The following is a 19,775-nucleotide window of genomic DNA, read 5'->3' on the forward strand; positions in this document are numbered from 1 at the left end:
ATTGGGAGGGGGAGGATGGAAGGAGAGAAATAAAGACACTGTGGGTGTGTTCGTGGAATATAAGGCTGTGAAGTGCTGGAGCGGGAGCAGGAATGTGGATAGGTAGGTGAAAAACAGTGACTAATGAAGGTTGCAGCCAGGGGAGTTACGGGAGGGTTTCTGCCTGTTCAATCCAGAAAAGCTAGTGTTGTTAGAAAGGATCTAGATGGCTTAGGCTGTTGAGCAGCCACTGAAATGATGAATGGTGTGTTGGGCAGTGTGCTCAGAAAATGGGTGGTCTAGCTGTTTCTTGGCCACAGTTTGTTGGTGGCCATTCATACAAACAGACAACTTGTTGGTTGTCATGCCTACGTAGAACACAGCACAGTGGTTGTAGCTTAGATTGTAGATAATGTGACGTTTCACAGGCAGCCCTTCCTGTGATTGGATAGGTGACACTCGAGACTGGACTGGAGTAGGTGGTGGTGGGAGAGTGTATTGGGCAGGTCTTGCATCTAGGTCTAATACAGGGATTTAATCCATAAGGCAGGAAGTGGGAGCAAGGATGAAATAGGAGTGGACGAGGATATTGTGTAGGGTCAGTGGGTGGTAGAATAGCACTGTGGGTGGTGTGGGATGGATAGTAAATAGGACATTAATCATTTTAGGGCATGATGAGACATAGTGGAGATTGTGATTCAGTTGCTCTAGGCCTAGCTGGTACTGTCACACAAGGGGACTGCTCCTTTGTGGCCAGATGATGGGACCTTGGGAAATGGTGGGTGACTGGAGAGATAAGGCACTGAAGATATGTTTCTGTACAATGTTGGGAGGATAATTATGGTCTGTCAAGGTCTCAGGGGGACCCTTGGTATATATCAAGAGGGACTGCTCCTCACTAAAGATGCGATGGCCGTGGGTGGCTAGCATCTATGGAAGGGGCTTCTTGGTATGGAATGGGTGGCAGCTGTGGAAGTGAAGGTATTGTTGGTGATTGGTAAGTTTGATACGGATGGAGGTAGTGACATAGCCATCTTTGAGATAGAGGTCAACATCAAGAAATGTGGCTCGTTGTGTTGAGAAGGACCAGGTGAAGCAAATGGGGGAGAAGGTGATGAGGTTCTGCAGGAATGTGGATAGCATGACCTCACCCTCAATCCAGGTCACAGCTGTGTCATCAGTGAATCCAAACCACGTGAGGGGCTTGGGATTCTGGGTGATTAGGAATGATTCCTCTAAATCATCTATGAACAGGTTGGCATAGGATTGTGCCATGCACGTGCCCATTGCCATATCCTGGATTTTTTGTAGGTGATGCCTCCAAACGAGCAGTAATTGTGGGTGAGGATATTATTGGTCATGGTGACCAGGAAGGAGGTTGTACGTCTGGAATCTTTCGGGTACTGGGAAAGGTAGTGTTCAATAATGGGATATTAGTGTAAAGGGAGGTGCCATCATTAGAGACGAGCAGGGCACTGAGTGGTAAAGGGACAGTAACAGCGGAAGAGTTGGTGGAGGAAACAGTTGGTATCTTACGATAGGTTGTGGGTAACGTGTTGGTCTGTGAGAGCAGAGTTTCTCTCAGTGGAGCCACAGTAACCGGCTACAATGGGGTGTCCTGGGTCATTTGGTTTAGAGCATGTAGAAGGTAGGAGTGCAGGGAGTTGAAAGGGTGGGGGATTCAAGATCCTGCTGGATTTCTGGAATGGGGTCATTGTGGCAGAGTTTGTATGTGGAGAAATCTGCCAGCTGGCAGAGTCCTTTTGTCAGGTAATTCTTGCAGTTCAAAACAACAGTAGTGCAATCTTTAACAGCAGGTAAGATTATAAGTTCAGTATCAGTTAGGCGGTGGATTGTGGTTATTTCTGTGGATGTAAGGTTAATTTGTATGTTGAGGGAATTTGGGGAATGGTGGTGAAGCACAGTTCGAGGTTAAGAAATTCTGTAAAGTTAACAGCAGATAATCTGGGGGCAATTAGGGAGATCATGGTTGGATGGAAGAGTGAACTGGGTCAGGCATGGTTCAACATTGGTCTTTGGTTGAGTGACGGGTAGTGTTGGTGGTGAAACCATGTTTCCACTGTAGGGACCAGGAGAAGAAGAGACGGTCTTCAACAACATCGGCATGACTGAACTTGGGAGTGGGGCAAAATGTAACACTTTTGGAAAAGAATGGTACTTCTGTGGGACTAAGACTTCTGAAGGAAGGGTTCATGACTGTGTTTTGGGTCCGTTTAGGTTATGGTTTCTGTATGGTGGTGGGAGGGAGTTTTTGAGGGTGGGGTAAATGTAGTAGATCTGCAAGGCAGGGTTTGTCAGTCAAGAGGGGCTGTGGAGGCGGTTTAGAGGCTGGAGTACAGGAGGTGGCTAGAGGTAGTCCAAGGTAGGAGTAGGAAGTGAACAGATCTGAGAGGTTTTTTTTGAGGTGGCATTGTGCATACTGCTCTAGTTCCTGGAGGGCAAGAGTTTTAATGTGTCAGATGGGATCCACGGATTTGGAATTGCACAGCATAAGAATTTTACAGAAGGAGAGGAGATATTAGAAAGAGGTGTGGGTCCGATTTACACAGTTTGCAGGACTATGTTGGCGAGGATTAAGGACTGGAAGAATCTGAACAGCGGCCCCAAACTATATCATTCATACCGATCGGTGGAGTAGGTTAGTCTCAGTATTGACGTCATTTTCAGTCCTTTATCCAAATTTCCTATTCAGTAAGCTTCTGAGACCTGTTACCAAATGGTCCTCCTGCCGATTTTTCGACAACTGTACGAAGAGGTTTTGGTTTTCAGTAGAGCCCTGTCGTTCAGTTAGCTGTGATTTATTTACACCTATAATTTGTTATTTTAAACATATTGAGCAGTTTTAGTTTTCGATTTAGTGATTGTGTTACTAAAGAATAAAGAATCACAACAGGACGCGTCTGGTTGGAAAGCGAGTTCATAATAGACTATTTTCCGTTATTAGAAATGTGGTTAGGTTAAGTTGTTACTGTAAATGATTTTTTTAAAAGTTTTTGGTCAATAATCTCTCAAAATAACTGTTATTTTTATGCAATTAAGAGCTTAAAAATCATTAAATATCAAGACAGTGGCTCTGCTTATGTACATTACATGTGTGTTAGCTGAAATTACTAGTGACTTTGCATACTCTTTTCCACAAATGGTTTACTTATTAATTATCGATACACGTTTAAAACTGTTAAATAACAATGCAAAGAAATTTTGTGAAGTCTGATAGAGGAAACCTTTCAAAATTTCATGCATTTATAGGTTACTCCGGCATCATTCCGAAACAAAGTCAGCCTGCGTCTCTCTCGCATGGAATTACATACAATCAAGTGCCGACAGCATGTGACTTGTAGTAGCGAAGTTGGTAAGCCAACAAAATGCCATGGCAAAGGGCATGGTTTCGAATACTGCGGGATGCGAACATTTTTTTTTCCTCTTTGTGTTTGCAACACATTTTGAGATTTCGTTAATTTGTCAAAGTTAAGCATTTTTCTGAAATATTCATTGTAATTTACACATAAGAGCATGCTTTCTCAGTAACGAGTATCTTCGATTTCGTGACTTCCATATGTTTAAAAAAATGGTTCAAATGGCTCTGAGCACTATGGGACTTAACTGCTGTGGTCATCAGCAGCCTAGAACTTAGAACTACTTAAACCTAACTAACCTAAGAACATAACACACATCCATGCCCGAGGAAGGATTCGAACCTGTGACCGTAGTGGTCACGCAGCTCCAGACTGTAGTGCCTAAAACCGCACGGCCACTGCGGCTGGCCCATATGTTTAAGAAATGAAAGATGAAATTACTGCGCATGAAATAACTGACAGTGACATTTATACGACTACCTGTCACAAATAATTCACCATTTTTTTTTAATATGTAGCGATTTCTGAGAGTGTGGTCAGACAGGAATCTAAGAGCACAACATAAATTACTGCGAATGAAACTAGCAGCAATCACCTTCATACTCTAGCTTGTCACAAGTATTTATCTGTGATCGAATCCTTAACAACAGTTGACAGAGATGAAAGGTTTCCATGACAATATTTTCAGACTATACCACCATATATGAAACATTTTGATTCATCAGATGCATGTTATAAACTACAATGAACTTCTGTAACTGCGCTCGCCTCATGTTCTCGAAAAGGAGATTTTTTTAAATTTTGTTTTTATGAACCAAATTGTTGATGTATCACATAGGGAAGTAGGCTACTTCACCATTTTGATCTCTAGGAGCGAGCTACAACCCCATTCTATGCATCTCCTTATTCTTTGACACTCCCTTAAACAATTTTTTTGAGTTTGTACAGATGTGTTCCATCTATGCAACTAATTGAAGGCAGTTTATTCCCATATGCTTTTCAGTTCTTTTGTTTGTGAAGCATCATCATGAATAAAGGAAGCAAAACGCATATGGCAATAAACAAACTCCCTCCTATTAGTTGCATAGATGGGACAAACCTCTTTGAACTTTGAAGCAACTAAGAAACAATGGAAAACAGAAAATTTGATGAATTTTTTCGGTGTTTCTATAGATTTAATTGTACAATGTGGTACTACACTCCATTCCTAACTCATATTCTGAAACGTAAAATCCAAAACAAGAAGTCGATGTGAATGAGAATAAAATGACATAATGTGACAATTACGACAGTTTCCAGGCCACAGTCAATATTCTACATTATCCTGCTTTTATGGAAGTCCACGGTTAGGGAAATTTTAACAGTATATTACGTACTCAAACCACACTTTTTGGTACTGTGAAGAATGGCGTGCTCGTGTCAGCTGCTAGCCCCTTCGAGTTCATACTGCAGTGACGCTGCAGTGCGCATGCGCGGATCTGAGAGATTGCTTTTCATTGGTTGGCATGAGGAGAACTGACAACAGCGCTTCATTTCACTAGGACCGTTCAACATCGCTTTTGAAACAAACAAAAATAAAATTGTTTTGCACAGTTCCATTGTTGTTTCACAACTGTGACCCCATACCTTTTCCTTCCTTATTGCTTCACCTAACACACTGATAAATCATATTATCATATATCCAAGTATGAGCAGCAGTAATATAAAATAAACAGCAATCTATATGAGAAAAAAAATTAACGATCCGTATAAGGAAATGAGCCAGATTACGAACTAGCATCACAATCTCACAATGAGGCAGTTGTAGACGAGATAATTAGTAATCAAATAAGAAGTTGGCTGGGATGTGATACAACTGCGCTGTTTAACGCTTTACGTGGGTCATTACTGTGAGGGAACACCTGTCTGTGGTAATAGGGTGATATAATGCAAGTTTATTTCATTATTGTTTAATTAAACAGTGCTTTAGCTCATAATATGTAAGTTTATTTTGTCCTTGTTTAATCAAAATAAGATTAAACTGTGCTTTTGCTGATACATGTTTACCTTGGTAACTTAAAGTCAGCTATTCTTTACATATGTACAAAGTACGCTGCGTGTCCACTCATGTTAGGAAAAATGGTGCACCCTCTCGAGGATTAATAGTGAACACTAGAAATAAAGGATGTGCAAGTTGTTCACATCTCAGCTGTTGTTATTAAAAACATTATATTATTCTGCCAAAAATAATATTTTGATTAAATTACTGACATAACAGTAACTTAAACAGATGTGACGTAGTATATAAATAGGAATTTGTAAAGAAGAATCGTAAATCACACTTACCAGGAAAAAATTGTGGAGGATCACAAAAAACAGTTTTGCCCCAATTCTGATTTCCAGTTTCTGGTGAGCGTTTGAGGTTAAATTCACCAATAAAACCAAAAGACAGCTGCACACTTTCAGACATGATGGTACCAAACATATTTGTTGCCTTGCAATGGTACGAAGCTCTGTCCTCAATCTAAAACAGGAACCAATAGTGCCTATGATTAGTCTTTAATTAAGGTAAACTTATGCACGTTTGTAAGATGTGGCTAATACGGTATGTCAGTCATTTATAAACTATAATGGGAAGTAACAAGTATTATGGACAGAGATAATGTTTTAATGATATTTACTACATTATTTACAGATTATTGCCCTGCAGAACATTGAAAACATGCTCAGATTGGGCAAGGGTAAAACAAGCCTTTTTGAGGGAACCTTCAAAGCATTTCTCTTCAGCAACTTAGGAAAACCATGGAACCTTAATCTGGATGGATGGGCAAGGATCTGAACCCCTCTCCTCCTGAACACATGAAGGATCTGAATCCCTCTCCTCCTGAACACATGATAAGTGTTTTAAACACTGTGCCACCTAGCTTGATATTTTATTCCACCTTTAACAGTACAATAGGCACCTGCAGGACAATTCAAAGTTTACTTTCAGAGATTGAAAACATAAATTATTCTCTTCTCATGAAGACAGAAAGTGAAGGTTGACAGCTACTTTTTCAAATTCCATGAAGGTGTTCATAACTTAAACTGTCAATTACTTCATTGTTACTGCTGTACTTATGCAAACTGCCTATATGAATAAAACTGTCATGCCAACCTGGAGAACCTTAACAATGATTGCAGCATTTCATACTTGGTTCATTCCCCACCTTTCCGCAGACTGATGTAGACTATAATTCAATGCTGCTTCCATAGTAGATTTACTCCATCACAATCACATGATCAATTCAGTGCCATCCAAATTTACTTAAAAGTTGGGATGGATGACAACACAAAGCCAAGAGGATTCTAGGGACTGAAAATAAATGAGTGGTTTTTCTTGTCGTCAAAAGTTACAGTTTTCTTATAAACCCTTGATGGTAGAACCTCAGCTAAGCTACTCAAAATTTTAGGCAATAGCAACAAAATGTGTAGGTTGTTTACACACAGTCCTTTCACCAGTGCAATAAAAAGAAACATTGTGACGTAAACCAGTACAATGTAAAACATAACAAAGCAAACATGAAAGGTTCTCAAGCACTGTGGAACCTGCATAATATTTTAATAAGGCAGCTCCTTATCTCCACAGCCACACCTGAAGGAGAAGCTGCCTCAGTGAAATATTGTGCATATTTCATGACACCACCTGATGCAACATCTGAGAACCTTTCAAGTGATCATTATATCAAGGAAGCATTGGACAGCAATTCGGTGAGAAAGCTGTCCACTGTGGCACACTAGGAAATATTTACGATTATGATAGAGCAGATTGCAATATCAGCAAGGCATATTTATGTTTATAGTGCTGCCGTGAGGGTGACTGGTGAGCAGTGACGTGTCATAGACGAATACCACCATTTCTGTCTTATCCGCTTTAACCTTGTATTGTTCTTTCTGAAAATACGATAAATCCATACACCAAAAATTAATCTTGAAGGCATACACAGGTCTACCCACTGATAAGGACTTTACGTGCGCCAGGTGAGTTATGAAACTGCTTACATTTCACAATAGTATTCTCCAGCCCAGTGAGGCCTACAAAGTAATTAACTGAAGAATAAATGTGATTCTGTCAAGCTAACATTCATTTACATTATTAATGTCCTGGATGGCAGTTGATTCTGGCCATGATGATTTAACTATCTCTTAGTTGTTACCTTAGTTTTCCTCCTCCCTCTCAGTCTTTTGATAGACATAGGAAAAAGAGTGCACAAAGCGACATACTGGTTGCAGTAAATTGTAGGAATGGCTCACTTCAGAATTATCAGCAACAACTGCAAAGGGCCGGCCGTGGTGGCCAAGCGGTTCTAGGCTCTCAGTCCGGAACCGCGCGACTGCTACGGTCGCAGGTTAGGTTCGAATCCTGCCTTGGGCATGAATGTGTGTGATGTCCTTAGGTTAGTTAGGTTTAAGTAGTTCTAAGTTCTAGGGGACTGATGACCACAGATGTTAAGTCCCATAGTGCTCAGAGCGATTTGAACCATTTAGCCACTGCAAAGGATAGCTTGAAACTAGGATCAACATGAATGAAATTTATTTGTTGCCTGTCTTTGCAATACATTTATTTTTTTACTTAATGAAAAGCCACTCCAGTTGCTTCATTCGAACTTTATATTAGACCATTATCAAGTGTATTTAAAACTCCCAAATGTTAACACACAATATTAGTGAACCGGGCAAACCTTTACAATTGCTAAATAAGTATGGGAACTGGAAATATATCCTAATGCTCTCCCTGTGCATCTCCTCCTACCTCTACCTCTCTTCACCTCCTTACCTCTCTCTCACTCCCCCCCCCCCCCTCCCCCCGCCCCCACACTTCCATCCATCCGCCTCTCTGACTTATAGCTTTGTTTATTGTTATTGCCAATGAATCCTTGACTGGGAATTGGAGTCCTTAAAATGAATGGTTATATCATACACAGGGTATGACAGACCTTCATTGCTGCTGCATCTGTGGTGACAAACATTTCCATCACATTACTTCACATGGTTTTATTCTGAGAATAGGTCGGCTTACAAAGTTTGACATTTACAAAATAGTGGAGATGCTGAGTTGCGATAGGCACATCAAAAATATTCACACTATTACAGCTTTCAGCCATTAAGGCCTTTGTCAGCAGTAGGCACACACACACACACACACACACACACACACACACACACACACACACACACAACTTGCACACGTCTGCAGTCTCAGAGAACTGAAACCACATGCACAATTGTTACATTCCATCCTGGATTTTCCATTGTTTGAAAGCTTGACGTTTCAGATTCCGTAGAAGTATTCTAACCATAAGCCGATAAGTCACAAATATAATTTTCATGTTTTCTGTTGAAAAAGAAGTGGCCCAAGCACGTCATATAAAAAACTTAAACTGTAATGTGCTTGAATCACAACTGCACTTTCAATATGTTTACATCCACACCTGGGCATACAGTTGCTGCAACGGAAACTTCATATTTTCTTTTTTATGTGTCTGACAAGCCAATATGGTGTAATTTCCTATAACTGGAAATTTTTCTCATAGTATTGATGGCATGCATGCATGTTAATAAGAATTTATAGAAATCTGCTGACAACAGAAAGAGTTGTCAAAACCGGTCATTGTGAAATAAAACAAAAATAACAAGCAATCTCGGCTGCAGAATATCTTCCTGTTATAGTCAATAGGTGCACAGTATTGAAAACAACCTTGTAAGCCTTCATGCAATGGAGATGGGATACTTTATGAACACTCACCTGAAAAAGTCAAGGAAAAGAAGATTAACAAGCAATGCACATTGCTATCTGCTGTCACTTACTGACAACTTCCTCAAAAGATATTCTGCACATTCACAGCTGTAGCTAGTTGTTTGTAAACGAGCAATGATGCGTCCAAGCTTTGCTAGAGCCCTCAACAGTTCCCAGTGGTTCAAATTTTACTTGGTGGCAATTGTACTTTTATGCTCGGCTTGGACGCCTCATTCATTGCAACTATTTTGCCTTTAAATGCAGCTGTAATTTTGGAACATATCAGAATATAACTGCAAAGCTATGGCATGCTAACAGATTTAGTGTACCAGATTGTAAATGTTTATAATTACGACATGCTCATTTTTCTCATGATGTCACTGGCGTGGAACTTTTTTAAATCCACTTGACTTCTACTATTGTTTTCATTTCATGTTGCTTCTCTACAGTTCAACAACTTCTTTCAATAACAAGAACATGTTTTCGTTAGACTGTCAATTACACATGCAATCAAAGCTTACTGAATCTCGTCTATGACACTGTATGGGGAATTTTACTCCCAAATTCATTAACACAATTTCCACACAATGGCGAGCTGCAGTCAGATGATGTTGCTATGGCATCTAAATTGACTGCCAAGCTCATCTCACAAATGTGAGTTTCACTATATAAAAAAGCATGGAGTTTGGTTTCTAGCTAACAGATGTCTATTAAATGTATTCTACAGAACTAAGCACAGGGTCCATGTGTCACATTAATGCTGGTTTTATAAACAACCAATATGGTGAAGGTAATAGTTTGTCATGGCGATGAGGATTTACAGCAACTTTTAGTATGTCCACAGTTACCTGAGTACTCTATTCACAGGTGACAATCACAAAGAGTGCCACTACTATGAGACTTCGGCAAAACCATGGGCTCATCTCCCAATGCCCAAACCTACAACTGAGAAGAAAAAGAATGAAGCAAAAAGATGTGTTACATGATACTCATGAAGAAAAGAAGTGAAAATGCATGTCAGTGTAAAAAGTTTGGTGTTGCTTTTCAGTTACAAGATTGTTTTAAGGTTTACCACATCCATATACTAGCTGATATATATTAAACTCTATTTCCCAGCAACCAGTAGGATATTTAAATATGATGTAATTGAGTTAAACTATTGTTTCTGATGTGTTCTTTTCTACAACCTTTTCATTTCCTTTGAGTAAACCATGCAGCTTTCTCCGCAACCTTCTAGTCATGTTATTACACAGCTGAGAACATTTAGTTCTTTTCACTAACTCCAGGCAGTGCATATTCGTATCGAGACGTGGCTAACAATAGATTTCAATACCTGATCATTTACAGTTTATCCCTGAGAACCATTTTTTGAAACGTTAGAAGCAAGTCATTCATTACTTGGCATTTGGGGCAGCATACCTGCGCTATTCAGAGGAATATTACAATCTCAGAGAATTTTGCACACTTCAGAAACATTGCTTTTAATCTAATGTTCATAGTTTGGTCCAAAACAAGTGATTCTACTGACTGAACTAGTGGGCCATTTTAAGTCAGGCAATCTCTGGAGATGTGGTGCACAGTAAATCAATATAGGACATATGAATCACATTGGGAAGGTAATTCTCCAGTAAATTAAAATCTAATTTCAGAATTTCTGTAGCAATCCCAGTTTTCTTGTAATAGTGGTTTTTGTAAATGCTTCCTGCAGCCTACAAGCAGTAGTTGGACAATGTTGCAGTACTCCATTTACACTGATACTGTCTCTAACCATGCCATTTAATATCCACTTATTAGCTTTCAAACTACATTTGGTTAAAATATTACGGCTTTAACATGTAGCACTTCTTAGAAACTCTTCATGAATTATTGGGAAGCAGTACACAACATGAATGGCGAGTTAAAATAATACTTTTTTGCCTGAGTGGGCAGACAGACATATGCCAAAGGATTAAGTATTACACAATTCTCTGTTTACTTAATGTGCACTGTGAGCCAGCACCAATGGGGAAGTTATTAAGCAGGCAAACCTAATCCAGTCGAAAATTGTGACAATTGTATGCTACTCAGCACTTAAGACTAACTTTTAATGGCACCTGAATCCTTGGAGCATTGAAAAATCACTGAGGTAATGTTGAGCCCTTAGCTCAAAAGAGTATGTAAGCCACTGTGTCACTGTGATGCTTGTTTAATATGCAATTTAATATACACAGGCAGATAAAATTTGCTCTATTCTACTCGTAAGAAAACTAACAACATGAATTAGAATAGATTGCAACAAGATGTGTTGAGCAGCAGGTTGTTGGATATTATAAGGTATGAGGCACGTGTACAGGCAAGCGTGCGTGTGTGTGTGTGTGTGTGTGTGTGTGTGTGTGTGTGTGTGTGTGTGTGTGGGCGCGCTTCATCTGATGAGCTTTGTCCAGCTGCTTATAAAATCCAACACTCTACTTTTAAATGTGCCTGTATGCTACTCAACATTTATGTGATGAAAAGCAATCTATACTAATTAATATTGTTATTTCATCCCAGATTATTCATTGTTTGATTTAATCTACTTGTAAGAAATTAATTTAAAATTTAATTTTGGCACCTAAAGATGTTTTGCTCCACTGTTGGGTGGGGAGGGGGGTAATCTTGATATCTACTAAATAATTCTTTATGATGAACTGTTTCACCAGGATCTGTAATGGTATTGCCAAAAGTATTGTGACATGTGGCTAGTTGCAAAACAGTCACTCTACTAGAAGACACCGGAGTCTCTCAGGCTATCTTTGCTTGTCAGGAGCCATTGTCAGCACTCTGTATCTTTGGCACAGACGTTAGGAATAAGGCTTAGCCAAGAAGACAATGTTGTCAGTGTGACATCCCCATTGTCTTCTGCATCCAGCAAAACTTTTAAGTAAAAAGTTCGAGCTGAACAACAAATGCTGCACCTATAGCCTATCCAGAACTGGACACACACTTTGTAAAACTGTTATAGGTGGACCTGTCTGCACCCCAGACCCTTTCACCAACACATTTTAAAATCTTTAAAGCTTTTAGGTAAATAGCAAAAATAGGTGTCTACAAGAAAGTTCTTTCATTTCCTGTTATACTCCACTACATTAAACAACAAAATGTTTAATATTTTCTGGCAGGTTATTGAATACAAATGTGACATTTTATCTGAAGCAATTGTGTACTAATCTTTTCGTAAATGTTTTTTGTTCCAGTGTTACACCTATGCTTTGTACAAAGGGTGTTAATGACTGCAAATAAATATTCTAGCAGAAATTTCCATCCCCATATGAATGTTAATGAAGGTATGAATTGTGGAGTAACTGTCAGAATATCAAGTTCTTGCAAGAGGTTTCTGCACAACAATCCAAGAAACATCAAATACCACTCTCATTACATGATTCCATAATGTAATTGTTCTCTTTGCATCAAGTTAAAAAGAAAAGAAAACACACACATCATAAGACCCAAAAATGAATGGTAATAGGATAAACTGATTTGTTTATGTTTAACCCACCTACAACAGCAATCACTTAGTAAAAATGCAGTTGAACTAAGATGCTTCATTAGTTCTAGGGTGTGGGAATTCAATTCAGGTTGTACTCCTAAAACCGAAACATTATCAACTTCATCTATTTGTTAGTTTAGGTGCACTATAGTAACATGTTCTGTTGTTCTAAGAAAAGGACTGAAATGCATGCACTGAACCTAGTACGGATCTGACAAGTCATCTTCGCCTGTTTTTTGGTAAGGGAAACCAATTCTATTTCCTACTGCTACACATGTATTACATGCAAAAAGCACAAAGTGTACACATTATGATGTTGCAAATATCAATCATATGTAAGACACAACACAAGACCCACATGCAGCTCTGAGGTACATCATCATGCCTTTATATATAACCATTAACACTGACTACTCTGTAGTATTTAAATTTATCATTAATATGTCGTCGTTACTTTTATTTCAGTCAATATTCTCACAACTGTTACCATTTTTCATCCCCATTATCTTTTCCTTCATTTATTTTCAGCCTCTGCGTCAGTGCAATTCTTGGACTACCATTACGTATCAAATCAAAGAACTGTGTGCCTATCCCTCCTTCCTTCTGTCAACAAGTGCCCACATACATATTCGAAAGCTGCCTATTGTCAAACATGGATTCTGGCTGCTACCATCAGCTTGAATACATAAATGTTTACAACTGCAATCATATGTGGCATTCTCAAAATGTATTGAACGCACAGTGCAATGGGATGAATTTGAATGTTTTTACCATTGTTTCGACACAGAACTGGCAAAGGCATGCCAAACTTCAAGCATGCAGCACGTGCGGGCCAGGTGCACCATTTTTTGGTTGGCACAACTCTCTGAGTTCCGCAGAACTACGGTGTCAGTGCTGTTTACCCTTTGCTATTTGTTCATGGTATGAAGGATGTTCACAGGTCCAGTGGCTGTGTGCACAAAAAGGGGCAGTTTAGCAATCTCTTGTAACAATCCTTTGACATGAATGGGAATGACAGAAATGAGAGATGACAATTCTCAATACGCATAAGCGACTGGTACTGCATATCTGTCATGAAACGACATTACAATACCACACAGAGAGATATTAAAGATTTAGTTGACAATGAAAGAGACAAAAATTACAATGATCGACAGATGGGACAGGTTGTTCTGTATTTCAAGAAGATAAATTTGCAGACATGGAGCATGTGAAAAAATTGGTGGTACAAATAGTCAAATTTCTGAAGTCGCATGCATTATTCAATTGTCAGTTGCAAGTATCCAATGGAACTGAAAGAAGACTATGCCGACTTCATATATTACAACAAAGTACGTTGGTTAAGTCAAGGTGCATGCCTGAGATCTTTTTTAATTTAGAACCCACTATTGCTGAATTTATCAAGGAAAAAAAAAGAGTGCAGGAATTAAAATAAGAATATTTGGAATGGTGTGTGAACTTCAGATTTTAAGTAGATTTGAGTGTACACTGCCCAAAGTAAGACATTGCATTGTAACTTCTTTCTGCTTTGCTGAGAATGCATTTAAAAAGAAAATTGCATTGCAGAAGGAATACTTTCCAACAAAGACAGTCCCATTCCTCATTCACATGATGTTAAAGAAACACGAGTTCTGCAGAATTCACTGTGGTCTTGAATTAATTACAAGGATAGTTTTTTAAAGGTTTTGAGAACACTGCCAATCTCGCATCTGTATTTGAGACTGTTTGCTGTTTCCGTTAACAGCGGCCCTGTGCATGTGCAGATGTAAAGGACTGACCTGCAACATAATTACAGTTTTAATGGCAATTATTTTTACGTTAAATCTGCCCAGGATGTCTACATTGACTTCCTAAGGTAGGGTTTCTTAGTCTCCATAATGAGGTTGCAAAAGTGTTAAAGTACTCCAATCAACATACTTGTGTGAATGACCTTTTTTTCATTACAAAACTAAATAAGTTGTGAACACATGGCAAATTGAGTGAGAAACTCTGTTAATTTCTCTGTGTCTGTATGTATGCCAACAGTTTGTACAAGATAAAAATTACATTACATCTTCAGATTGCCAAAAATTTGGCTTGTTTCTGCTCTATATTGTTGAGAAATGTGAACAATAAAACCAAGTTGTATGCAGTGTGAATCTTCTGCCATTTAAACACAGTGTGTTCACAAATTTTCCCTCTTCCCTCTCCTCACGCACACACACAGCGTAACATGGTGGTGTGGGAAATATCCAGCAAGTTTGAGTGCTTTGGCCCTCATGGCCGTGCACCCCGTGAGCTGAAATCTTGGCCACCCTTGTTTTAACACCTCTTTTGTGATGTGGCTTGAAAATATCACATTCACAGCTGTAGGAAAAAATATCATCCTGAACAGATGCTTTACATATTGTACTCCTTAGTCCAAAGATGAATGTGATGCAGCTCTCCAAAATAAAATATCCCATGAAGCATCTTCATCTCTGTATAACTGCTGCAAACCTACATTAATTTGAACCTGCTTACAGCACTCAAAAGCTTTGTCTCCCTCTGCAGTTTTCCCCCCACACTTCCCTCCATTACCAAACTGACAATTCTTTGATATTCCAGTATGTTGTGTCCTATCAACCCATCCCTTCTTTTAGTCAAGTTCTGCCATAATTTTTTTCTCCCCAGTTCAATTCAGCAGAGGCAGAAAAATTTATTGTAAATGCTGAAGTGAAAAATAAAGCAAAATATGAGATTTTTAGTAATAATGTGAAAGCAGCTTTATGAAATGTCACAAAAATTTGGGGTTTTTTCCCCATTTCTGTGTAAAGATAATGTAAATCTGTAAGTGGCAATTTACTAATATTGGAAACTAATAATTATTGAATGCTGAAATTGGTTTTCAACTTTTTCAGTCAACACAAAAACAGAGTCCCGAGCTTCAGACTGGTTTGATGCGACTCACCACAAATTACTCTCCTGTGACAATGTTCTTATCTCAGAGTAGCAACTGCAGCTAACATCATCAATTACTTGCTGGATGTATTTCAATCTCTGCACAACTCCCTCTACCACAATGGAAGTTATTCCCTGATATCTTTAACAGATGTTCTATCATCCTGTCCATTCTTCTTGTCAGCGATTTTCATAAATTTCTTTCCTTGGCAAGTACCCGGAGAAGTACCTCATTCCTTACGTTATTAATCCATCTAGTTTTCAACATTCTCCTGTAGCAGCACATCTCAAATGCTTTGATTCTATTCTATTCCACTTTTCCCACAATCCATGTTGCACTACAGTACAATACTGTACTCCCAACATACTTTCTCAGAAATTTCTTCCTCAAATTGAGGCCTATGTTTGATACTAGTAGGCTTCTTTTCGCCAGTGAGAATTGTATGCAATCTTACAATAACAGTTAATTTCCAGAGTAACGAACTGTGAGTACAAACTATATTCCACTAATAGTTTTAAGTGAAGACATGACATTTCCCAATACTTTTGAACAATCTGTCCATACAAAAGCGCTGTGTTTTTGAGAGCTCTTAAATGTGGTACATCAATTAAACAACAAATTTTGTAATATGCATGCAAAAATATGAAAAACACAAAATAAGATATATACGAGGGAATGTTAAAAAGTAATGCCTCCAAATTTTTCATGTGAAAATTCTTGAAGCTTTTTAATTAAAACAAATGTTATTAATATTTTACATCTTTATTCTTCATATCCACATACAGCGAAACCCCACTTTTACTCTTTTTAAGCTACTTTAAAAAAATGGTGTAAAATGCAAAAAAGTCTAAAATTGGGAAATGTTTCAAGTGGTAACAGTACCAATAGGACCGACCCCCCCCCCCCCCCCCCTCCTCTCCGGATTTTCGCACTTTATGTATGATATATGTACATAATAAGCATCAAAATACTTGTCAGGGACTTAATAAAAACCATTGGTGTAACTGGAACTGGTAACTATCAGGGAAGTAGAAATGTTTGACTTAATTTTGTACATCATAATTAATGTTTTTGGAAAGATGGTAGCTGTCATTCATTATTTAAATAATAAAATACTGCATGAGTTATGAATTTTTTCATGCTTATCATTACATGTTACGAGAATTTATTCTCATTGCCAAGTGCAAATATTTACATAAGTATTTTGTGTAGTGTTTGCATATGTGTTGTTCTGCATCTCTTGCATTACAGTTGTCTTTTTGAGGTCATCAGGTCCTGTGTCTCCCCAGTCATATAGGAAACTACACACACACACACACACACACACACACACACACACACACACACACACACACACACAATCACTCACCTCGTTTGTTTGTGAAACATCACACAAATACTCACATAAATATAGCACTTGACAACAAGAATAAATTCTCGAAATACATCTTGTTAAGCATGAAAAAATATGGCGTTGTGCTTAAAACAAAAACATTTGAGGAACGCAAAGTGTGCAAAGGTGTCAACTAGCGCTACAAGTGGCCAGATGTTGAAACACACCAAATATGGTTCAACAATTGTGTCAAGAGCTCCTGGCGATCACACCACAAAGCTGTGTACGTGCAGTAGAGACAGTTCGTTCATCGTTATGATTGGTCATGATTTGAATGAACCCTAGTTATTTCTATTAGTCACCACACCAAGTAGAGCTTGGCAGTGGCAGGAGACACAGCATGGATCGTTCAGACTTTTACCAGTTTACCGTTTCAGATTTGCTCAGTAGAACAACCTGTTATCAAGAAACTTAACCATGTAATGTTTGTGAACACTTCTTGACAGTCAATGCCATGCCAACGCCATTTTTCGTGAGTTTTTGTCACCACAAACATTTTTTGTAATGTGTAAATTGTGGGAAAATTATAGATACATTAACACAAAATTGGGTGTGACTTAACATTGTGAACATAGGAAATTTGATGGGAGTGACAAAAAAATGCTGTAAAATGCACGGAATCAATAATTCCAGGAACATAAAAGTGAGGTTGTACTGTATTTTCAGCCCTCTGCTGCTAGAGGGTTGTGAACTGTTGCGCATAAAATGCCAGTTGTAATGTACCTATGTAGGTGCATGAGAAACAATGTGCTGTAATCAAATTTTGAATTTGAAGAGTTTTTGTACACATGGGGCACCTTCTCCTTCAGTATGACAATTCCAGACTACATGAATTCTGTGACACCTGCAACAATTAAACGCCTTCGGTTCACTGTCATAGATCATCCTCCATACAGTCCCAACTTGGCCCCATCCGGTTTTCATCTGTTTCCAAATATTAAATAACACCCTCAAAGACTTCACTTTAATAGTTATGAAGCATTTCAAGCAGAGAAGTTGTGGCTCCAACAACAAAGTCAAACAATATACATTGACAGTATCAACAAACTGGTCTCTCACTGGGAGAAATGTGTTTGTCAGCAGGGTGCCCAGGTTGAAAAATAAATATGTCGACATGATGAATAAGTATTTTATTTTCTGTTGGGCCCGCAGCATAATATAATTGGTATAAGACATTATGTGCATGAATGCTCCGAACCAGTAGCAATAAGGTAGTATATTTTTTAATATTTTACACGACAGGCCTGTTTTGGCTTATTGCCGTTATCAAGTGACGTCTAGTAGGAAGTGATGACCATACTGCACCCATCATAAAGTCTTTCTGTCATGTCTTGGTAAGTATAATAGTTCTTGTAGTTATCTAAATGTAAAAATATGTTTTGTCAGATATTTTGGCAGTTCTTTACTATGATGCTATATGTTTACAAACCATCAACCCCTGTGACTCAGTACTACCTAGGACTGCAGCAACTGAATCACGTTCTCCGACAGGGTTAGACTACCTGTAATCATGCCCTGACATGAGGAATATCCGACCCAACTATCATTCCCACTGCTCCCAGTGGTATTCCGCCATCCATCAAACCTACATATCCTCATCCATCCCTACTTCACCTCTGCTCCCAACATCTTGCCTTATGGCTCATATCCCTGTAATAGACCTAGATACAAGACCTTTCCCGTACAGCCTCCCACCACCACTTACTCCAGTCCAGTCACAAGCACAGCTACCTGTGGAACTAGTCATGTTATTTATAATCTAGGCTGCAACCACTGTGCTGCATTCTACATGTGTATGACATTCAACAAGTTGTCTGTCTGTAAGAATGGCCACCCAAAAAGCTGTGGCCAAGAGACAGCTGGACCATTCGGTTGCTGGGCATGCTGCCCAACACAAAATTCTTTAATTCAATGACTGCTTCATAGCTTGCACCATCTGGATTCTTTCTACCAATCCTAATGTGTCGTAGCTGTGCAGTGGTCCCCAAGCGCCGCGTGTACCAGGTGCGGTGTGCTGCCTATGACAGCTCATAGGTAGCACACCGCGCCTGGTACACGTGGCACTGGGGGACCACAGCACAGCTACGACACCTGATGATGGGCTTGTAACAGTCTGAAACTGGTCATGTGAAAATAAAGTAATTTACAACCGAAGTGGTATTTTCAACTTCTGCTATAATGCTCAGTTGCAGATGTTCTTCCAACAGGATTGTTTGTAAAAAAGAATGGTTTCATCAAATCACCTGTCAACACCTCCCTCCTTTAGCATAGGAATTACGCTGTCTGACAAAGAAAGTGAAGCTCCCAGAGCAGGAGGAGGAAACAAAATGAAACTTCATGGGTTGAAAGAGCACATTTTATTTCAGTGAATACAATATCGAGCCAAATTTGCAAAGAACTTGCCAGTATGAGCCCACTTATCAGTATGAAGTTGCACCCCTCTTGCCCGGATGCTTGTCCTCATACAGTTGGGAAAGGTGTTACAAAACTGTTGTATCCTCTCCTGAGGCAAGCTGTCCCACAACTGCTGTAACTGCTACTCATTATCCTGGATACTGCCACTGAGATGGAGCCGACATCCGAGCTGGTCCCACCCATTTTCTATTAGGGATAGATCTTGCTGGCCACAGAAGTACCTCAACATCATGCAACCATTTTATAGACACATGCGTAATGTGTCAATGAGCATTGTAGTGCTTAAAAATGGCACGAGAATACTGCTGTTTGAGAGGTAACACACAAAGACGCAGAATGTCCATAATGTACTGTTGTGCTGTCAATAGCTCCCTCAGTCACTACCAATCATGACCTGGGGTTATATCTGATGGCTCGCTGCATCATGACCT

General features: G+C 39.1%; 1 protein-coding gene across 1 annotated transcript in view; it reads right to left on the reverse strand.

The window, feature by feature from the left end:
- Positions 1-19,775, reverse strand: part of LOC126297769 (contactin) — a 154,327-nt gene that overhangs the window by 112,277 nt on the left and 22,275 nt on the right. The window contains exon 6 of the mRNA XM_049988944.1: positions 5,682-5,859. Coding sequence (XP_049844901.1) covers positions 5,682-5,859 — 178 coding nt within the window. The remainder of the gene's footprint in view (positions 1-5,681; positions 5,860-19,775) is intronic.

This window comes from Schistocerca gregaria, chromosome X, assembly GCF_023897955.1.
Source record: "Schistocerca gregaria isolate iqSchGreg1 chromosome X, iqSchGreg1.2, whole genome shotgun sequence".
Taxonomy (NCBI): domain Eukaryota; kingdom Metazoa; phylum Arthropoda; class Insecta; order Orthoptera; family Acrididae; genus Schistocerca; species Schistocerca gregaria.